Source organism: Protopterus annectens, chromosome 8.part0, assembly GCF_019279795.1.
Source record: "Protopterus annectens isolate FY-2018-M chromosome 8.part0, PAN1.0, whole genome shotgun sequence".
In the NCBI taxonomy this organism is placed as follows: Eukaryota; Metazoa; Chordata; order Ceratodontiformes; family Protopteridae; genus Protopterus; species Protopterus annectens.
In genome coordinates this window covers 1,676,607,206-1,676,632,580 of record NC_056741.1, presented here as the reverse complement: position 1 = coordinate 1,676,632,580, position 25,375 = coordinate 1,676,607,206, and the positions used below count along the sequence as shown (strand labels likewise).

Here is a 25,375-nt window from a genome sequence, read left to right as displayed (position 1 = left end):
TACACCACTGTCCACATGCTGGTGATATTTACAGTCAGGTTATGACACCTTAGACCTGTAATGACATAGTCCCAAATGTTATATGCAGGAACTCAAATCGTTAAGGATAAGATTAAACCAGGCAACAATCTCATTACTTCTGATCTGGCAGTTTTGCCCTTCTACCCTCAACCACAGAAAATTGCCTAAACCAAATGAATTTCTAATGTGCAAGTGTTCTGTATGGATAATCTGCTCATGGTCCTGAAATGGTTACACAATGTTTACTGAATAGCTCACAAGATGGGCAACTGTTGTACATTTCTGGGATTCAATCTGCTTACCAATTGTGGTTCCAATTCCATTCTGACCGATATTGTTATACAGGAACAACTGAAACAAGAAACACATGCAACTTTTCAGGGGAGCAATTTACAGGGTGGCACTAATACAAACAAATTAAACAGCCAAGACTGTAAACCCAGATTACACTGTGCATGAAGTGAAAGGTTTAAGCTTAAAATACCACATACCACGCATATTTTGGTAATGATCCATGCCTTAAATGTGACTTTTTTCCACAATACATTCCACACCAACTGATATTTTTATGTGCTAGGAGCTGTTTGTCATGCACTACACTTTACCTCACAGTTTACACAACATTGACATCAGCTACTTATTTACCTTGATTTTCTGTGTACAAACAGCTCACTTACTGACCAGACACATTCCCTCCTCACTGCTTTTGTTTCACTTGCAGATTAGTCTATAATGTGTTTCAGTAACCTCTACAAATATCTGAGTTAATGTCTGGTTTATAACTGCATAATACAGTTCATGTCTCTTCTGCTGTTCCCAAAGGATCTACAAAAACAGATGCACCACACAGACAAGGAGAGATGAGTGTGCCTCTGAATTACCTCTCATTTTTCTTAGAATTTCTTATGTCGAATCAATGTTTTTATTAATCAATAAGATGACTAACATGCTTAATGACATTTTAAAATAAGTGCCAATTTCACCAAGCTCTAGAATTGACAGCAGTATTTTTGTGTCCTCATTTCAAATGTCTTTACCAAGTACTTTACAGCCAGTCATGACAGACATCTGTGATTCTGAGCTAAAATAGTAAATCAACCTCCCTTCTACTACAAGACCTATACTAGATGTGTAGAAAATGAAACACCCAAGTGGCTAAACAAAATAATCCTGCAGTGCAGAAGCAACATGGCTAGACCCAAGGATAACGTGGAACCAAATACAGCCTTACCTTGGGTACCATACAGACAAATGTAGGATTTTTCTGCTCCAAATCCCAAGTTATACTCTGTCGCTAATCTCAATACCATGATCTTTACCAAAGGCCAGAATCAAACTGGGTCATACGTAAATCATCCCACCAAGACTAACAATGAAAACCTTAGGACACAATATCTAGCACACTTAAGAAAACAGACCGATATTATCCAAAATGACCCACATAAGTCTGTTCAAGATACTACGGAGGTATTTGATATTAACTATTGATTGGAGTTCACAAATGCAGAAAACACATTTATAGGAAAATTAAAAAAAAAATAGGACAGTCAGAAAAAGCACAGTTGCATAAGAAAAAACCAACAGTAGAAAGACAAAATAATGCAGGTCTTTAAGCAGACTTTCGTTACACCAGTCACTAGATACAAAAATAAATATCCAGCTAAACCCACAACCTTTGTTGGGAAAAAGCCCACTCAAAAGGGTAAGAAATTTACTAAGAAAAGATTTCAGACAAAACCTCAGTGGACATCTAATCCTGGAAAAAAAACTCCTTTTCAGAGAAATCTGCTTCTAATGGACTATCTTCTGCCTCCACCCTTCCACTTTGGTCCACACAGTCCTCCTTCCCAAAGGCTCAATCTATCCCTCCCAGTCTAGGAATAAGACAAATGGGTCTTGTCCATCACACAAAAAGGTTACAGAATGTCTTCGAAAGAGCTTCCATCTTTGAGGGAAATTCCTTCCCTTCATACAAATCAATCTCATCTCACTCCACCCTTGGTTCTGGAACTGCTCTCAGGGAACTGTAGAACCAGTTCCTCGACAGACCCGGAAAAAAGGTTGCTACTCACAGACAACCTCAGACTGTTCTTCTCCCGTACCCCTTGTGGGATGGAAGCCATGTCATTCTATTGAGGGCAGAAGTTCAGCCAACACCTTCACCTTTCACTCTGATCTCAAAGGCTCTGATGAAGATCCAGTGGGACAAATCCAAAATCTTGCTAGTGACTTCCTTTTGGTGCAGGCAGCATTTGTTCTCCCTTCTACTCCACTTGGCCAGGAGCAATCATTTCAAGTTACCCCACAGAGTGGACTTGCACAGAACAAGGACTCCCATGTCATCCATACCTTTAGGCTCTCAACCGGACTCTGGGTGATAGAATCTCAACTCTTTCCAGAAGACATGCTTTAGATACTGCAGGACATGAAAAAATCTACTACCAGAAAATATTACATCCGTCTCCAAGCGGAAAAGATTTTCCATATGGGTCACAAGAAGAATAAGGACCCCTATCTGGTGGGTACAATCACTGTTCTGTTGTACAAATGTGAGCTACTCAAAAGTGGTCTGGCCTTGTGCTCCATCAAAGCCTACTTATCTGTTATCTCTGCTTGCCTGCCTTTTATCCACTATTACATCCAGAATTGATGTCAGTTTGTAAAGGCTGCCCTTTATTCAAATCCTCCCAGGAGGGCTATCCTTCCTTCCTTGAGTCTGATCTTTGTTCTGGAAAACTTGGTTTACCACTTTTTGAACCTGCAGCTACAGCATCACCAAAATTATGTACCTGAAAACATTTCTGCTGGCTATTCATCTGTTGGAAGATTTGCTGAACTGCAAGCCATTACGGCAACCCCACCTTTCCTTATCTTCCATAAGGATAGGGTTTCCTTAAGGGCTAACCCCTCCACTATGCCCAAAGTGGTAAATCAGCAGTCTCTGAACCAATCTATTCATCTGCCTACTTTTTTCAATAATCCACAAAACAGAAGAGAGACTCTTTCTCTCGGGATGTACATAGGCTAAGAAAAACTAAACCATTTTGAAAGTCTGACAAACTGTGTTTCCTTCCAAGTGGGTAACTTGGAAAGACCAGTTTCCAGACTATTTTCAACTGGATATCAAAGACCATTTCCTTCTGTTATACTTTTCATGGTAAGACCCTGCTAACCATAATGAAGGCCCACTCCATAGAAGCATCTAAGGAGTCTAGGAAGAGTTTCTACTACATCCTGGGAGTTCACTCAAAGACCCTCATGTACAGCCTGTCATGAACAACCATGAAAGTTGCTGAAGCCATTAAGCCTAGCTCTCAAAGGGAAACAGCAGCTGGGATTGTGTTGCTATTGATTACATTGTGAAATGTACAGTGGATGACAGCAATCGTGCAGAAAAAGATATGCACAACAAGTTAAAGTATACAGAATGCATCCAATGAATGCAATAATCTGAGTGGGGATTAACTTCGATTCAGAAAGCCTGACTGCTATGCCCAAGGACTGAAACAGAATGAGCAGCAAACCTATAGTGGCAGCTAGACACCCTAGTGACCATACTGAGACCATAAAAGCAATGTCATGAACTGAAACTGACTAGCTCCTCTGCACAAGCAAAGGAACCTCATGGACTTATCTGCAATATATATGAGCAGCTAGTCATCGCAGAGGTTCAGGCAGCACATTACCCATACCCTCAGAATAAACAAGGAAGGATGGACTGTTCTGGGACAATCTGAAATGGCGTCTTTGCAATGTACTGTTTAGGTTGTTAAAATCGGGAAATGGCTTGGAGAGTTTTTTTTTCTTCTGAGAAATAAAACAGAACCCAGAGTAAAAGTCATGCCCTTTCTAGTTTAGTGCATTAACACAAAACAGGAGAGGAGCTTGCAAATTCTTTGAAAGGAAACAAAAAGAAACAGATAGATCTGGCCAATAACAGAAGTATCAAATGAATAGCAGGAATAGTTGCACCAAATTCACAAATGAAGATGATGTAAGCCTGGGGTAATCTTATCGGCAATCCTACTTTACCATGTGGCCGAACAGATACAAAGAAGGGGACCTTAAGCACCGACTGTGAAAAGGAAGGGTGTTATCAGTGGTCTGGGAAAGTTATAAGAGCCGAGCCACAAAGTGGCACTAGTCTTAGTGCTGCTGGTGAAAGCACAAACTCTCAATGTCCGATCTCATTACTATACCACGAATGGTAACCTGTTCAGAAAGGGTCCACTAAAGCCACACATGCAAACTCATCAACAAGGTAGGATGCAGTGGTTGTGAGTGTCATGAGTCAAACTCTTTCATAATGAAAAAATTCCTCCGTCAAGTGTGGTGACCCGAGATCTGGTTACACTAAATCTGCATGAGGCTTGGGGAGGCTTTGTCACCAAGTAGAACTGGAACTTGGAATTTTACCTCAAATTCAGTTTCACTATGAGCGGAATCCAACATCACGTTGTTTGCAACCAAATCACAGAACTCAAAAAAAAAATACTGTACTAAACCATTTATGGAAACCTACTTTATTATTAAACCATGATTGAAGTGCAGCACCAATAAAATCTTCAATGAAAGCTTGTCAGCAAGGAGGGAAGAACACAGGTTGAACCAATATGGACAGATGTATTAAAGTAACTGGAACTTTCCAATTTTCCTGCGTATCCAGCACTTGCCCACCACCACCTTTGCATACCTTCTCCATGATTCTTGTAACCTGGGAATAACTGCACTGTTTAATTACACCTCACAGGAACTGGAATCCCTTAGTTCATTTTACATCTACTGTATTAATAAGACTCCTGAATTCTACCATTTTCACAACCTAGTTACAAATAAAGAATGGCAGTAAACAAATCAGTCTTAAGGGCAACAATTCAAGAAAGCCTTATCACCAAATATTAAATTATAGAAGGATCCATTTCTGCTGTATCCATAAGTTATGATACCTATCAATATTAAGAGATTATAGATAACGGAGCTTTTCTCCCCAGGCCTCTGCTGAAAATGGGAATTACCCAGTCAGACTTTCCCAGTAAACAAAGACAAATAAAACTACATAAAGATGTAGAATCAGATTAACATAACATGTACAATGTGAAAATCTGTGCTTGCAGAAAGTTCTTGACTCCATAATTTTTTATCTGCTCACTTCCCATCATGTTTTACAGTAGGCTGATACTGACAGACAACATCCATCACTAATTCCTTCCATTAAAAGTTTTTATCACTGCCCTTCTGTTTTTTGTTTGTTTTTTTTGTTTTGTTTTTTGGGTGGGGGGAGTTCATAGGTGTGTAATAGGCTAATGGCCCTGGAGACTATATAAGCCTAGCCCTAAATTCCCTGGAATCATGCTGCCCAAAGTTACTTCCCAGTGCCCCTGTCAAGCAAGGCCACTGAAGTGATCCCCAGGGTGAAATTCATATTTCCCACCCACTCGTCAAGATTTCTCTTAAAGAGGGCAAGTGAAGTGCTCTGCTTGACGTGAATGGGAAGTTTGTTCCAGAGTATGGGAAGTCTCTGTCCCTCCAGCATGTTCTGTTTATCATGGTAATGAGGTTAAGGTCCCTGGAGCGTGTGGCACAGAGGAGTTGGGATTTCTTTAGGTGTAGCATATCTAGCAGCTCTGGGTCAGACATGGCTTTGTAGGTCAAGCAGAGATTGCTTCTAAGTAGGCAATAAGAGAGAGTACAGCTTGAGTTTTTTTTTAGTCTGTCCATATAGGGCATGTGTCTAAGCCCAAAGATCCTCTTAGTGAGGTGTTTTTGTGGTCTTTCCAGTTGTTGTAGGTGTCTAGTGAGGTACATACCAAATGGGGCATTGTATTCTATAATAGGTCTAATGAGGGATGAGTAGAGAGGGGTTATGACCTCTTTCTTCCTGGATGAGAAACCTTTTGTAATGAGATGTGCCACATAGGACTTTCTGACTACAGTGGCAATGTGGTTATCAAAGGAGAAGTTGCTGTCAACCTGCGTCCCCAGGTCTCTTATCACACCTTCGGTGTTTAGTGGACTACCGCCTATGTGGTAGTTCATGGGCACCAAAATTTTCTCAAAGGGAATGACAATGCACTTTTTGGCATTGAGCTTAAGGCCATGGTTCTGGCACCAGTCATTGGTGACAGTGAGGCCTTTTTGTAGAAATGTCTACATCAGTTGGAGAATCAATAATGGCTCCCAGTTTGCAATCATCTGCGAACTATGTTGGCTTGAACTTCAGAGAAGTAGATGCCAAACAGGAGAGGACCTAGGACTGATCCCTGTGGGACTCCACTTGTAACTGGTCGGTAGTCAGATTTGGAGTCCGCTACTTTCACAGTGTGGGCTCTATCAGTGAGCCAGTTGGCAATCCATCTTATTACATATGGGTTTATGCCTAGTTTAGTGAGTCTATAACTCCTGAGTGAGGGATGGTGTCGAAGGCCTTGGCAAGATCTAGGTAGGCTGTGTGAACTACCTTGCCCTCATCCACAGCTCTGATGACAGACTCGAAGAAGTCTATCAGGTTGAGCAGGCATGATCTACCTTTCACAAACCCATACAGTGTGGCGTCCAGAGTTTGGAGATTCCCTATGTCCTTATTTATAAGGTCCATGATGATGATGATGATGTGGTCAGGCTAATGGGGCGGTAGTTCCCAGGGTCTTTAGTCACTCCCCCTTTGTGGCATGGGATGACCATAGCAGTGTGCCATTCGGTAGGAACAAAGCCTGAAATGAGGCTGTGATTGAACAGGGTACTCAGGTGTGGTGCCAGTTCACTTTGTAATGCATGTAGAACACAACCAGGGATATTATCAAGTCCCATGGAAGCTGTATTCTTGGCTTTGGACACTATGGCTTTTAAATAGGGACTTGGCATTCCTCGGGTATTGTGATAGGCCCTTTAGGGGCTGAAATGGGGGTAAAGTTTGCACTGAACCGGTCAGCCAATATGTTGGCAATATCAGTTGGTTCTGTATATGTACTGCCATTGTGCTGCAACTCAGAGCAGATCTGAGTACTGCCATGTAGATTCTTGACATAACTATAGAATACCTTGTGGTTGTCTTTAGAATCTGCAGCAATTTTGTTTTCATAGCTAGCATTAGAGGATTTGATGAGGGATCACAGTTTTTTGCTGAGGCTAACAAAGGAGTCTTTCCAGTCTTGGGACTTCACCCTTTTCTGCAACAGTATTTTTCCTTCTGTTGTAGAGTTTGTTTATGGTGGGGGACCACCAGACTGACTTCTTTTTTTGGAGGACAGCGTCTCGTTTGTTTGGTATGGTCCATTCCATGCACTTGTGTGTGTGCTCATACATTGCATTGGTGTATGATTCAGCAGTCATGCACCTATTTTCCATTTGCATGGGTGTCATGAAGTTAGCCACCTCTGTTTTAAGAAGCCCAAAATCGGCTTTGGAGAAGTTTTTTATGGTGGTTTCCTTGGGTGGGTGGGGGGGGGGGTGGGATGTTGATATCCATGGTGATTAGCTTGTGGCAAGATCTGACCAGCGAGGAGTTGATTACTGGTGTAGAGCAATGGTCGGGTTCATATTACGCTATAGAAAGATAACGTAATCAAATGCTCAAAACGTCAAAACGGCCGCATATCAAAGCTTTTATTGGGGGAGCTGCACCCCCCACACCCCCAACTAAATATATATTCCAACTCCGAGATCGCACTACAGTGAGGAAAGGGCAAATATCAGTCTTCACTGTACTGCGATGCCACAATGCAATTTTCAAAATGCGGCCGTTTCAAAGTTCTGAGCATTCGATTATGTTCTTTCGATAACGCAATAGGAACCCACAACTGTCACCCATGTTAGTAATGACCAGGTTAAGAGGTTTCTACCCATGGTGGGGGTAAGAATGAGTTGGCCCAGGGCATTGGAATTAATGAATTCCAGAAAACGTTGAGCAAGTGTGTTGGTACAGGAGTAATTTTCCCAGTTAATGGAGGGGTAAAGTCTTCCAGTTTAAGGGTATTAGGTTGTACCCTAATATTTTCCAGTGTGTTTAGGAATGTGGAGTGGGAGTCTCGGAACATGGTGGGGGATCTCTAGCAGGCTACAACCTGGATTGCAGTTTTACCCAGTGTTAGTTGTACCTGAAGTATTCTCTGATGCATTATGTTGGGCTACTAGTCTAGAGGTGTGCATATCCTTTATGAATATGGAGACACCACCGCCTTTAGTGTTTCGGCCCAGGTTTAGTGGCTGAAAGGTGTGGTATGAATTATAGCTTGGTAGTCCTGGGGTGCTCTCCAGAGCCTTGAACCAGGTCTCGGTCACTGCACAGTTGTCGATGTTCTCCATTTTAAGGAGTGCTTTTGAGCAAATGCATTTTGAGATTTAGACTTCTAGCACTGAGTAGCATAACCCTTCGATTTTGTTTGCTTGTAGCTGTTGTGGTGGTAATTTTGTCTTTAGGATGTAGCCTAAAAAAGGCACTATAGGGGTTGCAAGAGCATTGGCCAGTATCTGAAATCCCTGGGGTGACAGGTGCAGGCCATCTCTGGTGAGGCATCAAGGTCTGTTGATCATGTAAATCCCAGGCAGACAGATACTGGATCCCCTTAGAATGACACCAGAAACTTAGCCAATTGTTGAAGTCAATCATTTACTGCTTGTACTGTGGTATCATTCTGGGTGATGGTAAGATGCTACTCAGAGGTAGAGTCATACCTGCCTGGGCTACAAGATCAAAGAGCTGCTCTATGTCACTTTTCATGTAGTCCAGGAAGGTACGTCACAGGTCATTCACACCAACATGGACAATGACAGAGTCATATTTGTACCTGCTGTGGTGAGACCCAAGTGTGTGCGTTATGTGGCAGATCCTGGCACCCAACAGGCAGCTGACCGTAACTTTCTCCTTATTCAACCTAGTGAGTGGGACATCAGTGTGCCTTACTATTGAGTCACCTATGACTAGTGTATTAGGTAAGTTGTTTTGCCTTATGGGCTTTGTTCGAGTGGCACACTGTTTATGTGAGCTATGTGTCTCATGGTTTGTGCTGGGATGTGGGGGTTTGCGTTTCTGCCTCGGAGGTCTGTTTGGGCAGATTTTAATTGACAGCCTGAACGAAAGTAGGTGTGTGGTTTGTGTTACTATGTGAGGGTTGTGGTGGTGTATGTTCTGGAGGGCTATGTGTTGAATGTGGTGTGGTGCAGTAGTTAACCTTCTCCTCTTGACCGGCTAATCCAGTCTTGGCTGGAGAGTGCTTGGCTTCCAATTTGGCTGCATATGTGCAAATCTCACAAGTCATACTGTTGGGAGATGAGAGGAGAGGATTGTCTGTGTACATGAGGCAGTTGCTACTCTGCCTCAGGATGCCCAAGTTCACCAGGTTGACAGGAGAAAGCACAGGGAACTGACCTTTAGACATGCCTGGATATGAGCTCACTATATTAAGTACTGAAACCTTTTACAGGAAAAATGTCACTCAATGTGTCTGAGTCTGTACAGAGCAATGCCAAACACTCAAGGGGAAACCAGTACGTAGACCCTGAAAATTTAAGGATGAAGTATTTAGGCAGATATTCTGAAGTTAAGAAATCAAGCAGTACTTACTGAAAATAAAGAATTAGCTTGTCAAGAATGATGAAAAGAGGGGAGTAACATGAATGGCTACTGCCTGGCTACTATTAATGCTGGTCTCAGCACAGCTTCACTCTGTTGGGATACAGTACTCCTTTGGTTCTTCTCTCACCAGAAGCAAAATGTTAGCACCAATCTTAAGAAGAGAAGCAGGCAACAACCTGTTTGGTGATGCACAGTCCTGTCCCAGATGATGCAAGGGTCAGCAGGCTTGTAGCCTTTTTCTAGTAGATGCCTCGAATGGCAACCAGACCAATCAGGTACGTTAAGCACGGACACTCATTCTCCAACCAGAAACAGTCAGGAATCAATGCACTTCTTTCCTACTCTCACCAGGCTCAGAATATAAGCACAGATTCCAAGCTGTCACCTATAAAGCTTTCTGGTGATCAGCAGTCTCCAGGAAATAATGTAACTGCACTCCTTCCCTAACCAGAAGAAAACAGAAGCACTAATCCCAAGATGACTACTGAGAGGCAGAATGTGGGCTTGCCAATAACTGGTGGTCTTGCAATAGATGCTTAAAGCCAAGATGAAAAAATGGTTTATCCTAAACACTGTAGTGTGCACTAGAGAAGTTAGATATGAAAGCAGGTAACTTGAGTTTTACCTGTCTAAAAAGCTAAGTTTTAGTGGAAAGTCACTATTTTTAAAACAGCAAGATAGATTGAAAGGGGGTGGTCACTTTTTTTTATTCTGGTACTATGGAATACAGTGGGATGGACAATAAATTTAAATAGTTGAAGGGGAGTGATTTCACAAAATGATAATTTTGTGCTTACTAACACTAACCAATAAAAGCAGAGAGGAAATGAGATATATGGTCAAATTAACATAAGGGGCAGGCAACTAGAAAGACAGTGGTGTTTAAGCACACAACTAACCAGGTGGGAAAAATTTGTCTGAGACTCAGCGTAAAGAAAACAAATCACAGTATATAAAATAGAAAAGGTAATAAAGTAATACAAAATACAACAAATAAAAAGCAAACTAACCTTTCACTCACAGCACACTTTAGCAGAGTCTGGGTGAGCCTTTCCAGTAAAGTTTGCAGGCTTTGACCATAAAGATGTACCCATCCCCTTGGCACCTTACTGACCCATTATACATCTTCTTGCCTGGTATTCACAGCGGACATTACCACATGACCAACTTATCAAAACTAAAGGGCACCTTCCACAACTTTAACTTCTAGGAGCTCAAGCAGATCTCCACATAAAGCAGTTACAGCACCAAATGCTTCAGAGCTTTCTATCTGCTGACATGAAAGTACAATTGTATAAAATTTTACCATAACAGCAGACGTCCTTTTCACTGTTGCAGTATTTCTTACACATGGAATTCCCTGCTGAAGGTAGCCCAAAGTGCGACCAGTATACCAAAGCCCTTCAGCTGTAATGGATACACAAAGTCAAACGTATGCTCTCCACACATGACATAGTTGACATCCGGACGTACCATCCTCAGAACTGACAAAAAAAAAAGTAGTAGGAACAACAATCTAAGGATACCATCAGGTAACAAGTACATTCTGAAGGAAAAAGGAGCAGGGGGAGGAGGGAGGCAGCGAATACTACAACAGTGAAGAGGACATCTATGGTTACAGCAAGATTTTACACAACTGGACTATGTCCTTCCATATCACTGTTTCAGCATTCTTTACAATAGGGAGAGCACAACAGCTCAGGAAGATGACTGGGAGGGGTAAGACCAGCAGACCTCTCAAGAAAGCCATGAAAAATGGTCCTGTCAAAACCAGCTCTGGCCCTAGAAATCACATTCAACTTACAGTGCTTGGTAAAAGTATGCGCAGGAAGTCCAGGTAGCTGCCTCAAGAACAGAATTAGTATCTAAACCCTTGAAAAAAAGCAACAGAAGAGGCTACACAGCCCTAGCAGGATGAGCCTTCACAGAAGGAAGGCTCTTCTCTTGAAAGGAATAACAAAAATAAATGGCTTTAGATATCCAAGAAAAAAACGGTTTGCTTGGAAACAGCCAAATATAAAGCCCCATGAGGAAAGGAAAAACAAGTTGCTCAGATTTATGAATGGCTTTAGTTTTATCTAAATAATATAAGAAATGTCTATGCAAATCTCAGGTGTGAAGAACCTTCTCACTAGCAGACTGTGGAGAAGGGAAAAAGCGGGTGTTGCTCGTCCCCTAATATAGATGACAAGCAGGTGTGGGTATTTCGTTCAGATGCTTTAATACATAAAAGCACATCAGGATAGACAGCAAGATCATAAATTACATACAAACTGGTTAACAGACAGACCTCACATACATGCTTACATCTCAACAGCTTACTACAAAATTTCAGTCAGGCTCACACGTGCTCAGTACACTTGTGCAAGCCCTTGGATAGCTTCTTACACACACACACACACACACACACACACACACACACACACACACACACACACACACACACAGATCTACATCTTCCCTCTTAAAAAGACTGACTTTGTAAAAACAATATTAGAGTTAAACATGCATTACTATAGACATTAGAAAGAAAGCACAATGTTCATGTCTAAGTTGCCAATATGATCAAATCTCGTAACATAACAATCTGGGCTGAATTTATCAACAGGGACAGTCTCCGGTGAACTTGTATCAGAAACTTCTGGATCCGTCACAAGAACAGCAATATTCTTTGGAACTTCCTCAGGAATTGGAACACCAGATAACTCACTCCGACAAAGATCCTTCTCACAGGCTATGTGCTGTGGTACAGGCTCGGACACAGGTATTATGCTTCTGATTCCACCTAAAGTTTGTGCCTTGTGATTTCACAATGTACGATCTCTGCTCTGCACAAATATTCTTCACAACTCCAATCCAATCATAACCTTTGGATGTTTGCATCCTTACCACTTCTTCTCGTAATGGATTGAGTGGTTTGCTGGTTTTATTGTAGTAGGACTTCTGGGTTAGGCGTTTCTTAAACAGATTGGTTTTCACTGATCTGTTCTTGACACATGGAACCAAAAACTGACTGATTGGTAATGTGGCTCTGGTTTGTCTCAACAGAAGTCTCTGGGCAGGTGAACTATGACGTTTATCACAAGGAATATTTGAGATTCAAGAGATTCAGGAAAATATCACTATTATCTCATTTTAACTTCTCTAGTAACTTTTTTTCACTTTGAACTGCATGCTCTGCCAAACCATTTGAATGTGGGTACTCAGGAGTACTTATGACATGAGTAAAGTGCCATTCTTCAGCAAATCTTTTGAACTGTTGCCTTGTAAACTGCTTGCCAATGTCTGAAATAACTTTGCGTGGACTACCAGAGACTGCAAAATGACACCTCATCTTAGTAATGACAGTACTGGATGCTAGGGTGGGAAGTAGATCAAAAACAATTGGAGTAAGTCTACTAACACTAAATAATGTTGACCATTCCATTCAAAGATGTTGGAAGCTACTGTCAACCAATGTAGTTCAGGAATTTGGTTTAGATGGAATGGTTCCTTCTGTTGATGTGGCTTTGTAATATTGCACACGGAACAAGATGAAATGCTTTCTCAATGTCTTGTGACATATGCCAAAATACTAGTCCTCTCGCCTTTCTTTTGGTAGAGTCAGTTCCTGGGTGACCATGAAGCAAGACAGTAATGTACTTTTGTTGCAAGGACTTTTGGAACAATTACTTCCAGACCTTTCATACAGATACCTTTGTCAGACAAAATCTCATCGCTGTGTGGAAAATAAGGTTGCACTTCTTGAGGTAAACTAGACTGCTTTGATGGCCATCCTTGATTGATAAAGTGGTTAAGTCTTTGTAAAACTAGACTTGTGGCTGTGTGATCTCAACTCAAGACGTGTGGAAGAAAAATTTCACTTCCACGACTTCAAAATCAAGGTAGTCATTCTCATGCTGTTCTGTGGTGTTTCTGGGCAATCTGGACAATGTATCAGCAAGATAAAGTCGTTTGACTTTCTTGTAGACAAGAGTGAAATTATACTTTTGCAATCTCAGCATCATACTTTGCAGTCTGGCTGGAGCTGAATGCATAGGCTTTCTCAAGATAGTGATTAGAGGTTGGTGGTCTTTTTCTATCTGGATAGGTCTACCATAAATAATCAGGGAACTTCGAACATGCAAACACAATTGCCAAAAGCTCTTTCTCAATCTGGGCATACTGTACTTCAGAGTTTCAGTAAGAGTTCTCAGTGCATAGGCAACAGGTTGATCCTCTTGTAGAATGACTGCACCAAGACCAAATATCAAAGCATCATAGGAAAGTGTGACCGGCTTGTGAACATTATTGTATGCGAGAGTTGGTGGACTAGCAATTCTCTGTTTCAGGACATCAAATGCTCTTTGGTGTTGCTCTAACCAAGACCATGCTACATCTTTACGTGTCAATGCTCTAAGTGGTGCTGAAAGTTGGCTCAAGTCTGAAATGAACTTGCCTAGATAGTCAACCATGCCAAGAAAACGTTGCAGGGCTTGAACATTGCTTGGAGATGACATCTCATGAATTGCTTTGAAGGGTCTGGTCGTAGGCCTGAACTAGTAAATAAATGACCAACATAAGTAACTTCTTGTAGCCTGAATTTTATTTCTGTGGATTGAGCTCTAGATTCACTTGATGTGCTCTTTCCAGAACTTTTCTGAGGTTTCTGTCATGCACAGCTTCACCATTACCTCCTATTAGTATGTCTACTATAATTGCACAAGGATACCCAGAAAAAAGTTGCTCCACTGCATGCTGAAAGACTTCACTTGCAGAATTTATTCCAAATGGCATTCTCAAAAATTTGTACCTGCCAAATGGAGTACTGAATGTAGTGAGCAATGAGGATTTTTTGTCAAGCTGAATTTGCCAAAATGAATTATCTGCATCCAAGGCAAAAAAACAGTGGCATTTGGCATAAAGACAACGACTTTGATTATGCGCATTGGATGATGAGGTTTTTTTAGTGCTTTGTTCAATTCTCATGAGTCAGTACATATTCTGATGTCATCTGAGCTTTTCTTATGAGCTACCACCATGGAAGACCCCCATTCAGTTGAAGTTGCAACTGGACAAATCACACCTTGTTGCACCATTTTATCTGGCTCAGCTTTGACTCTGTCCTGCATGGCTATTGGAACTTTTCCTGCTGGCCTGATAACTGGACTGACCTCTGGGTCTAACTTCATGGATTACACAACTGGAAGCTTCCCTAATTTGTCTTTGAAAAGGTCAGCATAGGTAGAAAAAAATGTACTGGGCAAAATAAGAGTAGTGGTCTTTCAAGCTAACTTGTGGACTTCCTTATTAAATGAAAGCAGTCCATTTTCAAACTGTCTCTGAGCCATAATAATGACTGGATGTGCCTCTTGACCACATAAAACAAGTCGTAGCTTCTTCCAGCAGAGTAACATGAAAACACTTTCTTCACCTCCATAAGCAACACGTTTGCACACCATGCCAAATCAAGCCTTTCACCATGACACACTCTAGCAAATGTTTCTGCTGACATAACATTGCACTTAGAACCTGTGTCAACTTTGAGCTCTATGGGTTTTCCATTTATCCGAACAGTACAAAATACTTCTTTACCATTAAAACTATTGCATTACCTGCTTCATGAAGCGCTGACACACCATCAACATAAAGAGTAGGGTTGCAGCTCTCTAATTGATCAACTCGTTTCTTGAAATGTTCCCTCTTAATAAAAGAATGCGGGCCTTTTGATTTACAAAATCTCTTAAAAATTATTCCACTTATTGCATTTGTGGCACTGCTGACCAAAAGTTAAACATTTTTCCCTTCTAGATTCATGATTTCCACCACAATTATGCAGTTGGTAATGAAAGTGGGTTTTGGCCCATGCTTTGAGTTTGCTGACTCACTTATACTTCAGACTGTGCAAACACTGGAATTTGCTGGAAAGCCCTGGGGATTTACCAGTGGTTGCTGCAGGGGCTACAGTTGCTGCCCGGAGCTTGGGCCTATTTTTTAACCATGTGCAGCATACTATCAACATGAGCTTCATCACTGTGCCTTTTACAGCTATTCTCATTTGTAAGCATATCTGTGTGCTTTTCTGTGAGCTCGTGTATCTGACAAATCTCAATGGCCTTATTCAAAGCTATATCACTGTCATGAAGCAAAATCTTTCTCACAGCATCATCTTTAATACCACACACAAGTCTCTATCAACTCATTCCTTAAAATCACAGAAGCTACATGTTTTAGCTTTGTTTCTCAAGTCAGTTTCACAAGGCCTTTGATCCCTTGTGTAAAATAAGAGCCTTTCCATGGTAAAATTTATCTGGGAGTTAAACATTTCTCCAAATTTACGTTTCAAGCACTCAGGGTACTCCCTTGACTCAGCCAGTACAACAAAACGACAGTTTCCCCCCTCTCCTGCATAGATAGCAAGTGCACACACAAATGAGTGTTCCCTTTCTATGGATTCTGACCCAGCCAAATTAAGCAGAATAAATGCTTTTGTACTGTCATCTTTATCCAAAAATGCACCCTGTATGAAAATGCACAAACATGTGAACACTTCATACACTTCTGATAATGCGGACATCTCTGACTAATGCAAAAAAAAATACATGCTTAACAAAAATGTGGTTGTTTCCTCTTATTTTACTCATTTTATGAAATTTGGACTTTATTTCAAACATTTCCCATAGTAATTTGAATATTTGTATATCGGACATAGTGTTTTTTTGTGATTATTTAGTGTTCTGTATTCCTTATTTTATATTTTGCGCATAAGAAATACTGCTAATATCCAAAATTTGTTTCTGACCTGTTTTGCAAAGCATACGTACAGTAGGGATGATTCACTCCTTCATATTCCTCCAGTTTCAACTAAGTGCCTCTTGATCTCGAACTGAGGAATATGGATTACATCCTGGCCTAAAGTCCTTTTAGACATGTCACTTGTCCCTCTCTAACATAGATGACAAGCAGGCAGGCATTTCGTTTAGATGCTTTAATACATAAAAACACATCAGGATGGATAGCAACATCATAAAATACAGTATAAACGAACTGGTTAATACATAGACCTTACATATATACATGCTTAAATCTCAACAGCTTACTACAAAATGGCAGTCAGGCTCACACGTGCTCAGTATTTATACACTTGTGCAAGCCATTGGTTAGCTTCTTAAACAGATATATATATATATATATATATATATATATACACACATTATTTATTTGCCCACTGTAGATCAAACTGATTAAAAGGCAACTCATTAACTACCTTGGGCATAAAAGAAGGATTAGTACGAAGAGACACTCTGTCCTCAAAAAAACAAAAGAGGAGGTACAGGCATAGGGGATTGCAGCTCATAACTCTTGTCTGGCAGAGGTAAGAGCCAAAAAAAGCACTCTTCCAAGAACAATGCTGTAAATAAGCTGAAGCAGCAGGCTCAAAAGGAGCCCGAGTCAACATTCCCAAAAGAAAATGAAGGTCCCAGGAAGGAGGAACAGGCTTCCTGGGAGGACTAATGTGAAGGACACCTTTAAGAAACTGTTTGGCCTCAAATCTAGAGGTCAAAGGGGGAGTCAAAGGCAGACATGCAGAAATAGCTGACAGGTGGGCTTTAACAGAAGAATATGCCAACCCAGCATTGAGCAATTCACACAAATAAGAGAACCTAAGGAACATCCACATTAAGTGGATCCAGGTAACAAGAAAGACACCAGACAGTAAACCTCTTCCATTTGGACAAATAAGATTTTCTAGTAGTGGGTTTCCTGACCTCTTGCAGGACCAAAAGCACATTCACAGAAAAAAAAAATGTCTGAATGGGATCAAAATCCTATCACTTACAATGTCAGTCGAAGAATGGAGAGGTGGGATGGATGAGAGATTCCTTGTCTTCTTGTCTTGTGCGATTAGGTCTACACTGTGAGGTAACTTGCGATGACTGTCCTTGACTAAATGCAGAAGAGGGAACCAATGCTGTCTGGGCCAAAATGGAGTCACCAGTAATATCTTGGGAGCATCCTGTTTTACCTTGAACAGGACCTTTAAAATGAGAAGAGGAGGAGGGAAGGCATAAAGAAACATCCCCTTCCAAGCCAGAGGACATGGGGACTCTGGTGCAAAAGAGAGGAAGTCATCTATTCAAATTGGAGGCAAATAGATCTACTTGAGGAGTACCCCAATGGTGGACAAAGTCCAGAAACACATCCCTGTGAAGCATCCAGTCATGGGATTGTGTTATGTACCTGCTCAGAGAATCTGTCACTATGTTCTGATCTGCGGTTATATAAACTGCCTAAAGGGTCACCTGATACTGGACAGCTAGATCCCAAACCTGAAGAGCTAGTATGCACAGGAGGTAAAACCTTGCCCCCCCCCTTGCCTGTTGATATACCACATCATCGTGGTATTGTCTAGGAGAATTCTGAGGGGCCTTGGAAGGAAGAGAATGAAAAGCCTGAAGAGCCAGAAGAGCTCTCATATCTGACAACTATGTGGTCTTTCTTTTATTAAAGAGACGAAAGGCCCTGTACTTTGAGGACGGAAAGAGAATTCTGAGGGGCCTTGGAAGGAAGAGAGAATGAAAAGCCTGAAGAGCCAGAAGATCTCTCATCTCTGACAACTATGTGATCTTTTTTATTAAAGAGACAAAAGGCCCTGTACAGGATGGAAGGAGCTCCCCCCCACACCCCATGCCCGAGGCATCTGTGAAGACTTCCTGAGAGGGGACTAGAGTTTGAAAAGGAAGCCCTAGGTTGAAAGGCAACTAATGAATCCACCACTGAAGTTCCAGCTAGACACATGGAAGAAGAGGGACTAGAAAATCTAAGGATGAGAATTTTAAAGCCAAACTGACTTTAGAAACCACTAGAGCCTTTTCATAAGGAGCTTGGCTAGAGGAAGCATAGGAATAGTGGAAGCCATGTAACACAGAGCCTTTAAACTCCCTGGCTGTAACTGAAGCCAAAGGAAGAAGGGATTAAAAGAAGGCAATCAGTGTTAAAGCCTTGAGAGGAAGCAGGGATACCAGCATTGGAACAGTCGGGAACCTACACCCTAGGAAAACATGATCATGAGGAGGAGTCAGAAATGATTTTTTGAAATTTACAGTAAACCCCAGGCTTTGCAGGAAAAAAAACAGCAAAGTGAAGACGCTGAAGTAAAATCTCTAGAGAAGAAGCCTGAATGAGCAGGTCATCCAGGTCAGGAAAGATATGTATTCCCCTCACTCTGTAGAAAGCAATCACAAGAGCAAGATATTTGATGAAGAGCCTTGGGGAAGTAGAGAGGCCAAAGAGCAAGGTAGGTAACTGAAAATGTCAGGAGCAAAGAAATGTAAGCATTTCCTCAAAAGGGGGTGAATAGGAATATGTAGCTAAGCATCCTTGAGTTTCAGGGAAACCAGAAAAGCCTGAGGAAGTAGAAGAGGAAACCAGGTTTGAAGGGATAGCATCCGAATGAAAGGAACCTTCAAAAGGGTGTTTAGCTGAGAGAGATCCAGAATGGGTCTCCAGGTGCCTCCTTTCCTGGGGACCAGAAACATTCTGGAGTAACCCCCCCCCCCCTCAGAGGAGTTGGAACTTCCTGAATTGTTCTGAGCCAACAGGCACTGAAGTATTTCTGGAAAAAAGGACAGTTGTTTTTGAGGAGGATGAGGAATGATCAAAAAAAGGGCGAGGGGGGAGAAATTTCTAGGACCATGTAACACCCTGGTGAATTATGGAAGGAACCCAGAATTCTTGAGTGATCTTTAAATAGGAAGGGACAGTGATAGATGAGACAGAGGAATATGACTGAGAAGAGCAGGATAAGGATAGTCAGACAGCACAAGGTTAGTCAGAAAAAGGAGGCTTCTGAGCTGAAGGGGTTTGGGTAGCCTTAACAGGAGGAGCCCTTCTACCACCCTTCTTACCTTTGGTGGTAGAGTGAGACCATCTACAAACAAAAGTAGGCTTGTTAGGGTAATTCCTTTCAAATTTAGAAACCGGTGAAACAAAAATATGTTTCAGATTCTGTAAAGTTTTATCCTTTTCCTTGAGGAAACTGAACCCAGCAGCAGCAGACAGATATTTATTATCCAGATGAGCATCCATCAACTTAACCTTGATATCATCAGGCAAAGGTGGAAGCTGAAGCCAAGAATACCTCCAACACAGAACCAAAAGCAGCAGCCCTAGATGATACATACATCAGCTGCATCATAGCTGCATTTAATGGGATGGCAAGCAACCTGAGATGATGTCTGTAATAAAGAAAGAGCAGAAGTCTTCCCCTCAGAGTCAGTAAAGTCTTAATAACCTGACAGGCCCGAGAGAGAAGAACCAAAATATATCCGGTCATACGGGTCTGATAGTTCACAGCTCTAAATGCCAGGGTAGCAGAAGTATACATTTTCTTATCCAATGTCTCCATAGTTCTGCTGTCTTTGTCAGAAGGAAGCAGCTTTGTAGAAGGCAACTGTTTTGATGGCTTGTCAGATGTAACCAACACCACAGAAGGATCAATAGAGGAGCACTTATAAAGAAACGTGCATTCTTCAGGCACCTTATAAAGCCTATCAAGTTTTTTGAGAACAGGGGAAAAAGAATCAGGAGGCTGAGAGGCAGTGGAAAAGGCATCCAGCAAGGCAGCAAGAGCAGGAGGGACAGCACAGGGCCTATGAGACTATTTGCAGAAGCTCATAGTATCTCTTCTGAATATCAGACACATGAGCACAATCCCATTTTAAAAATGTTATCTTTCAGGAAACTGTCACCAAAAGAAATCTCTTCAAAAGGAGAGTCTCAGGACTAACAGACTCCTCCTCAGAACCATGATCTAAGGGAGAAGGAAGCTGGGAAGAATAAGATTCTTCATCAGAATCTTCATCCTCAGAGGAATCTTGCTCCCTAGGCCTTTTAAGAGGGGTAGAAGACCAATGAGGAGCTGGAACAGAAACACCCTGAGGAGGCTTCAAAGTAATTAGGCCATTAAACAGACCTTAAGTGAAGTTTAGGCATTCACTCTGAGGATCTTTAGAAGCAGGAGAAATATGCTTAGCATTTTTGTGTCTTTAAGAGGGACATCAGAATTACAGATTTTAGGCTCTGACCTCTGACAACATTCAATTAGTGTAGATGGTATCTCTTCCCTCACAAAATCTGAAGAGCACCCCTAGATCCTTCAGTAATTATCACCCACGGTCCCCGTCCCCCCCGTACATCCAAAGCAGACATCTGCAAGGCCTCCATGGAAGTGCATGAGGCCAGATCCATGCTGGCCTTCGAAGTGGTCATGGCAGGGGACTCCAACAGAGAAACTGGGTAGTCCTCTAGGCTTTCAATAGCTTCAAGAGAGATGTCTGGTGCGGGTGGCACAACAGAAGAATCAGACCATGCTTTCTTGGTCATCATCTTCACAGATGGTTGACCTTAGGGCCATGAAGATCCTTCCATGGTGTCTTTAGCCAACAGCTTAAGAAATTTCTGGAGGACAGCTGACTACGCAATGTTTTAGGGACAAAGGCCTGGCAAATAGTACAAGATGTGGGAAGCACCTAAGCAAAATAAACACTGCTCATTATGGGGAATCTGTCTCCCACACTGGCATTTCCCTTTTCTGGATGATATGAAACTAAAAGTCAAAAAAAGATAAAACAAAAACCCAAATGGGGCAATTATCTGAAGGCAACTTGGTAACCAGCAGATGAACGAGCGTTCAGACCAACAACTGAAAATGGCGTTCGGACTGGCAGCAAAGTTCTAAGGATGGTACTTCTGGATATCACCTTTACACCCTATGCTATGCATGGGAGCATGTGCGAGACATACGGTGTACCCATTACAACCTAAAGGCTTTGGTATGCTGGCCAGATGTTGGAGCTGCTATAGGCAGGGGATCCCTATTGTAAAGAATACAGTGATCTGGAAAGACAAAGGATCATAGGAAGTTACTAGGCTATTGGCCCTGAGGTCCTTACAAGCCTAGCCAAAAATTTAGCCTATATTCTGACAAGTCAGCACCCAATGCCCTTGTCCAGCAGGAAACAGGTGGAATCCCAGGGGTGTATTTTCTGTTCCCCATCCAGTTATCCAGGTTGTGCTTAAAAAGGGATAATGAGGTACTCTGCTTGACATGCAGGTGGCATCTATTCCAAAGAAGGGGGAGTCCCTGGGACACAAATCTGTCCCGCCAACAAATTCTATTGACGTCACAGACCAGGTTGATATCACGCATGCGGGTTACCCGAGTGGAGCTTGACTTGCAGATATGCAGCAGTCCCCATTCAAGGCGGGGTCTGAAATTGCTTTGCATGCCAGACAAAAGTCACTGCTGAGGAGTCTGTATGAGACAGAGGCTAAAAGCCCTGTCCCCTCTACTATCTGTGTAGGGTAGATGTTTGAAGCCCTGGATTGTCCTGGTGAGGAATCAATGTAGTCTCTCCAGCTGCTGCATGTGCTTTGTGAGGAACATGCAGAAAGAGGCGTTTTACTCAATAATGGGTCTTACAAGGGAAGAATACAGGGATATTATGACCTTGTCCCTGGATGAGATGCCCTTCCTAATGTGGTGGGCCATGTATAAAGCCTTGCATACAAAGGAGGCAATTGGTTGTCAAAAGTCAGGTTGCTATCAACCTGGGTGCCCAAGTTCCTCGTGACTGATGGTGTGCTTAGGACCTTGTTATCAATTTGATAATTGTGGGGATATCACTCTCCCCAAAGGGGATGATGATGAAGCATTTTTTGGCATTCAGTATGAGGCCATGTTTCTGGCACCAGTTATTTGTTTGGGCGAGACCCTCTCAGAGGATGTCCACATCACTTGGAGAACTGATGACAGCACCTAAACTGCAGTAATCTGCAAACTTGGTGAGCCATAGCCCACTGGTTTTGGCCTGCACCTCAGAAAAGTATACCCCAAACAACAGAGGCCCTAAGTCCAATCCCTAGGGTACACCACTTTTTACAGGTCTACTGCTTGAGGTGGATTCCCCTATTTTGACTAGGTGGGTTCTATCAGTGAGCCAGTTTACTGCCCATCTGGAAACATACAGATTGATGCCTAGTTGAGCTTATCCATTATACCTGAGTGGAGAATAGTTGGAGAATAGTATTGAAGGCTTTGGCCAGGTCAAGGTAGGTGGCGTGCACAGTCTTCCCCTCATCTAAGATACTGGTGACTGCTTCAAAGAAGTCAAGTTTAACAGGCATGACCTCCCCTTGATGAAACCAAACTGTGTGGGATCAAGTGTTTGGAGGTTGAAAATGTCCTTGTTATTGAGGTTCATGATAATCTGTTCCACGCCCTTGCAGATCAGGCTAGTTAAGCTGATGGGTCTATAATTTCCTGGATAACTGGACACTACACCTTTGTGCAAAGGGATGGCAGTGGCTATCTCACTCAGCTGGACAAAGCCAGTACTCAGGCTTTAGTTGAATAGGGTGCCTACTGTAATAGTGCTGCAAGTTCCTGCCTGAGTTCCTGTTGGATGCAGCCTCGGGTGTTATTGAGTAACATGGAGGCTGTATTTTTTGCCTTTGAGAGGGCAGTGATGACTTGCTCCCTAGAGATAAGGGGAGGGGGCAGGTGCTGGGGAATGTCCTGATTTACTGATGGGGCAGACAGTGGAGTACATTTTTCACTATACCTGCCTGTCAGTAGGATGGCTATATGTATGTGGTACCCTTGATCACTAGTTTTGAGCAGATCTGAGTGCTTCCTTTGAGATTGCGGAAATATGTGAAGAAGGCCTTATGACTGTTTTTAGTAAATGTGGTCAGTCTGGACTCGAAGTTGCTTTGGAGGATTTCACTAGTGCTGTTATTTGCTTGTTCAGGCTAAAGAGAAATAGATTCCAATTAGGCATCTGCTCCTTCTCAGTCTTGGACAGCAATTTTTTTCCTTTATTATAGAGTTTATTTATTACAGATGTCCACCAGACAAGTTTACTCTTCGAGGAGGACACTTTTGTCCTGTCAGGTATTCCTGATTCCATGCAGCTATATAAATGCTTGTGTAGGTTTAGACATTTGTATCGGTTCCTATAGAGGGGGAGGGGGTTGTGAAGCTGTTTATAACTTCCTCAGGAGGTTGTAATCAGCTTTGGAGAAGTTATGTTTGACCCTAGCTGGGGGGTGGGGGAGATAGTGACTTCGAAAGTAACCGTTCTGTGGTCGGATCATACTAGGGAGGATGACACTGTAGGGATGCTGCAGTGGTTACTCATGTTGGGTAATACTAAGTACAAGATATCACCTCTTGTGGAGGTGTCAACCAGCTGGCCCAATGCATTTGGATTGACAAAATCGAGAAATCTCAGGGCATTTGTGTTTTGGCATAAGTAGTTCTTCCAATCTACAGTTAGATAGTTCAAGTCACCCAGGATCAGGCTAAAGGGTTGAATCTTGATAGATTCTAAGAGGTCCAGATAAGTGGAGTGGGCATCTTGAGTCAAAGCTGGTGGCCTCTACCTAGCTATAATTTCAATGCGTCTCCTGTGCATCATACTGTTTGGCCAGCCTAGAGGTGTGTATGTCTTTTACATATATTGCAACTCCACCTCCTTTTGTTTTGCTGCCCACGGCTTAGGTTCTGAATGCATGACAGTATGAGTAACCTGGTATGGTTGAGGTGCTCTCCGCAGCTTTGAACCAGGTTTCTGTGACTGCACAAATGTCAGTATCTTCCAGGGTTAAGAATGCTTGCAATGAGTGCAGTTTCATGTTTAGACTCCTAGCATTTAGCAGCATGACCTTTAATTTGCTTTTTGATGAACTTATAGTGGTAGTTTTGACTCATGGTATTGCCTAAAAAGGCACTATGGGAGGAGGTAAGAGGCTTTGCCAGAAGCCTGAAGCCCAAGGGAGACTGATGCAGGCCATCTCTGGCAAAGCATCGGTCTGTCAATCATGTCTTCCCAGGCTAAGTACTGGATACCCTTGGAATGACACCAGAAACTAAGCCAATTGTTAAAAGTCAATCATTTTCGGTTTGTATTGAGGCATCATTCTGGGTGACGGTAGAATGCTGCTTAAGGCTAGGGACATACCTGCCTGGGATACAAATTCAGTGAGCTCGATCACGTCTTGCTTCACGATAACATGGACTATGACAGAGTCATAACAGTACATATTGTTGACAGACCTGAGTGCATGTTATTGGCTTTATGGAACTGACAGTTGGCTATCAGTCCTTCAAAACTAGGCAGATAAGTCCACTTTTGGGAAATACCTTCTACTAATTTATTTTTCTGAGGAAAAATGAGGCGATATTCCTAAAGAGGTGCTCTCAGTGTAAGAATGCTCAGATTCCGAAAGACTGGTTCTCAGTTTAATGGACTTATGTTTGTGTTAGGCCCATCAGGCTTACATTGGAGAACAGATTCCACAAGACCTACTCTCAGTGTATGTGGTCACTTACACTGACAAGTCTTTAAATCAGGTCCATAGTGTTTTTTTCTTTGAAAGTAATATTACAGACACTAGGAAACTTATTTTGTTTGGACTATCATTCTGTACCATGACAGTCCATTGAGGTGAATGCTTGTGGAAACATTGTGTGCAAATCTGTTTTTTTTTTTTTTTTTAAACCTTTTCCAATATTCTGGTATAGAATTTTTGTGTTAGGGGCAGGACTATGTTTTTAGGGACTGCATGTTTTTTTACCTTAAAAACTACCTTTTTAAATAGCACTGTTTACCAACTCTTACAGCCTCCGCACACTGCCTTAGAAGATTCCCTTGCAGCTGGAACTAAGGAGCAGTTACTGATCTCCTAGGTTTCTTCATTCCCTCATCTGCAAGAGGAAGAAAGTTCCTATTTTTAAAA

General features: G+C 42.1%; 1 protein-coding gene across 1 annotated transcript in view; it reads right to left on the bottom strand.

Annotated features, from left to right (window-relative positions):
• LOC122808527 (glucose-6-phosphate exchanger SLC37A2-like) overlaps positions 1 to 24,679 on the bottom strand; it is a 635,225-nt gene extending 610,546 nt beyond the window's left edge. Inside the window, exon 1 of the mRNA XM_044079482.1 lies at positions 24,598 to 24,679. Coding sequence (XP_043935417.1) covers positions 24,598 to 24,679 — 82 coding nt within the window. The remainder of the gene's footprint in view (positions 1 to 24,597) is intronic.
• Positions 24,680 to 25,375: the final 696 nt, after the last annotated feature.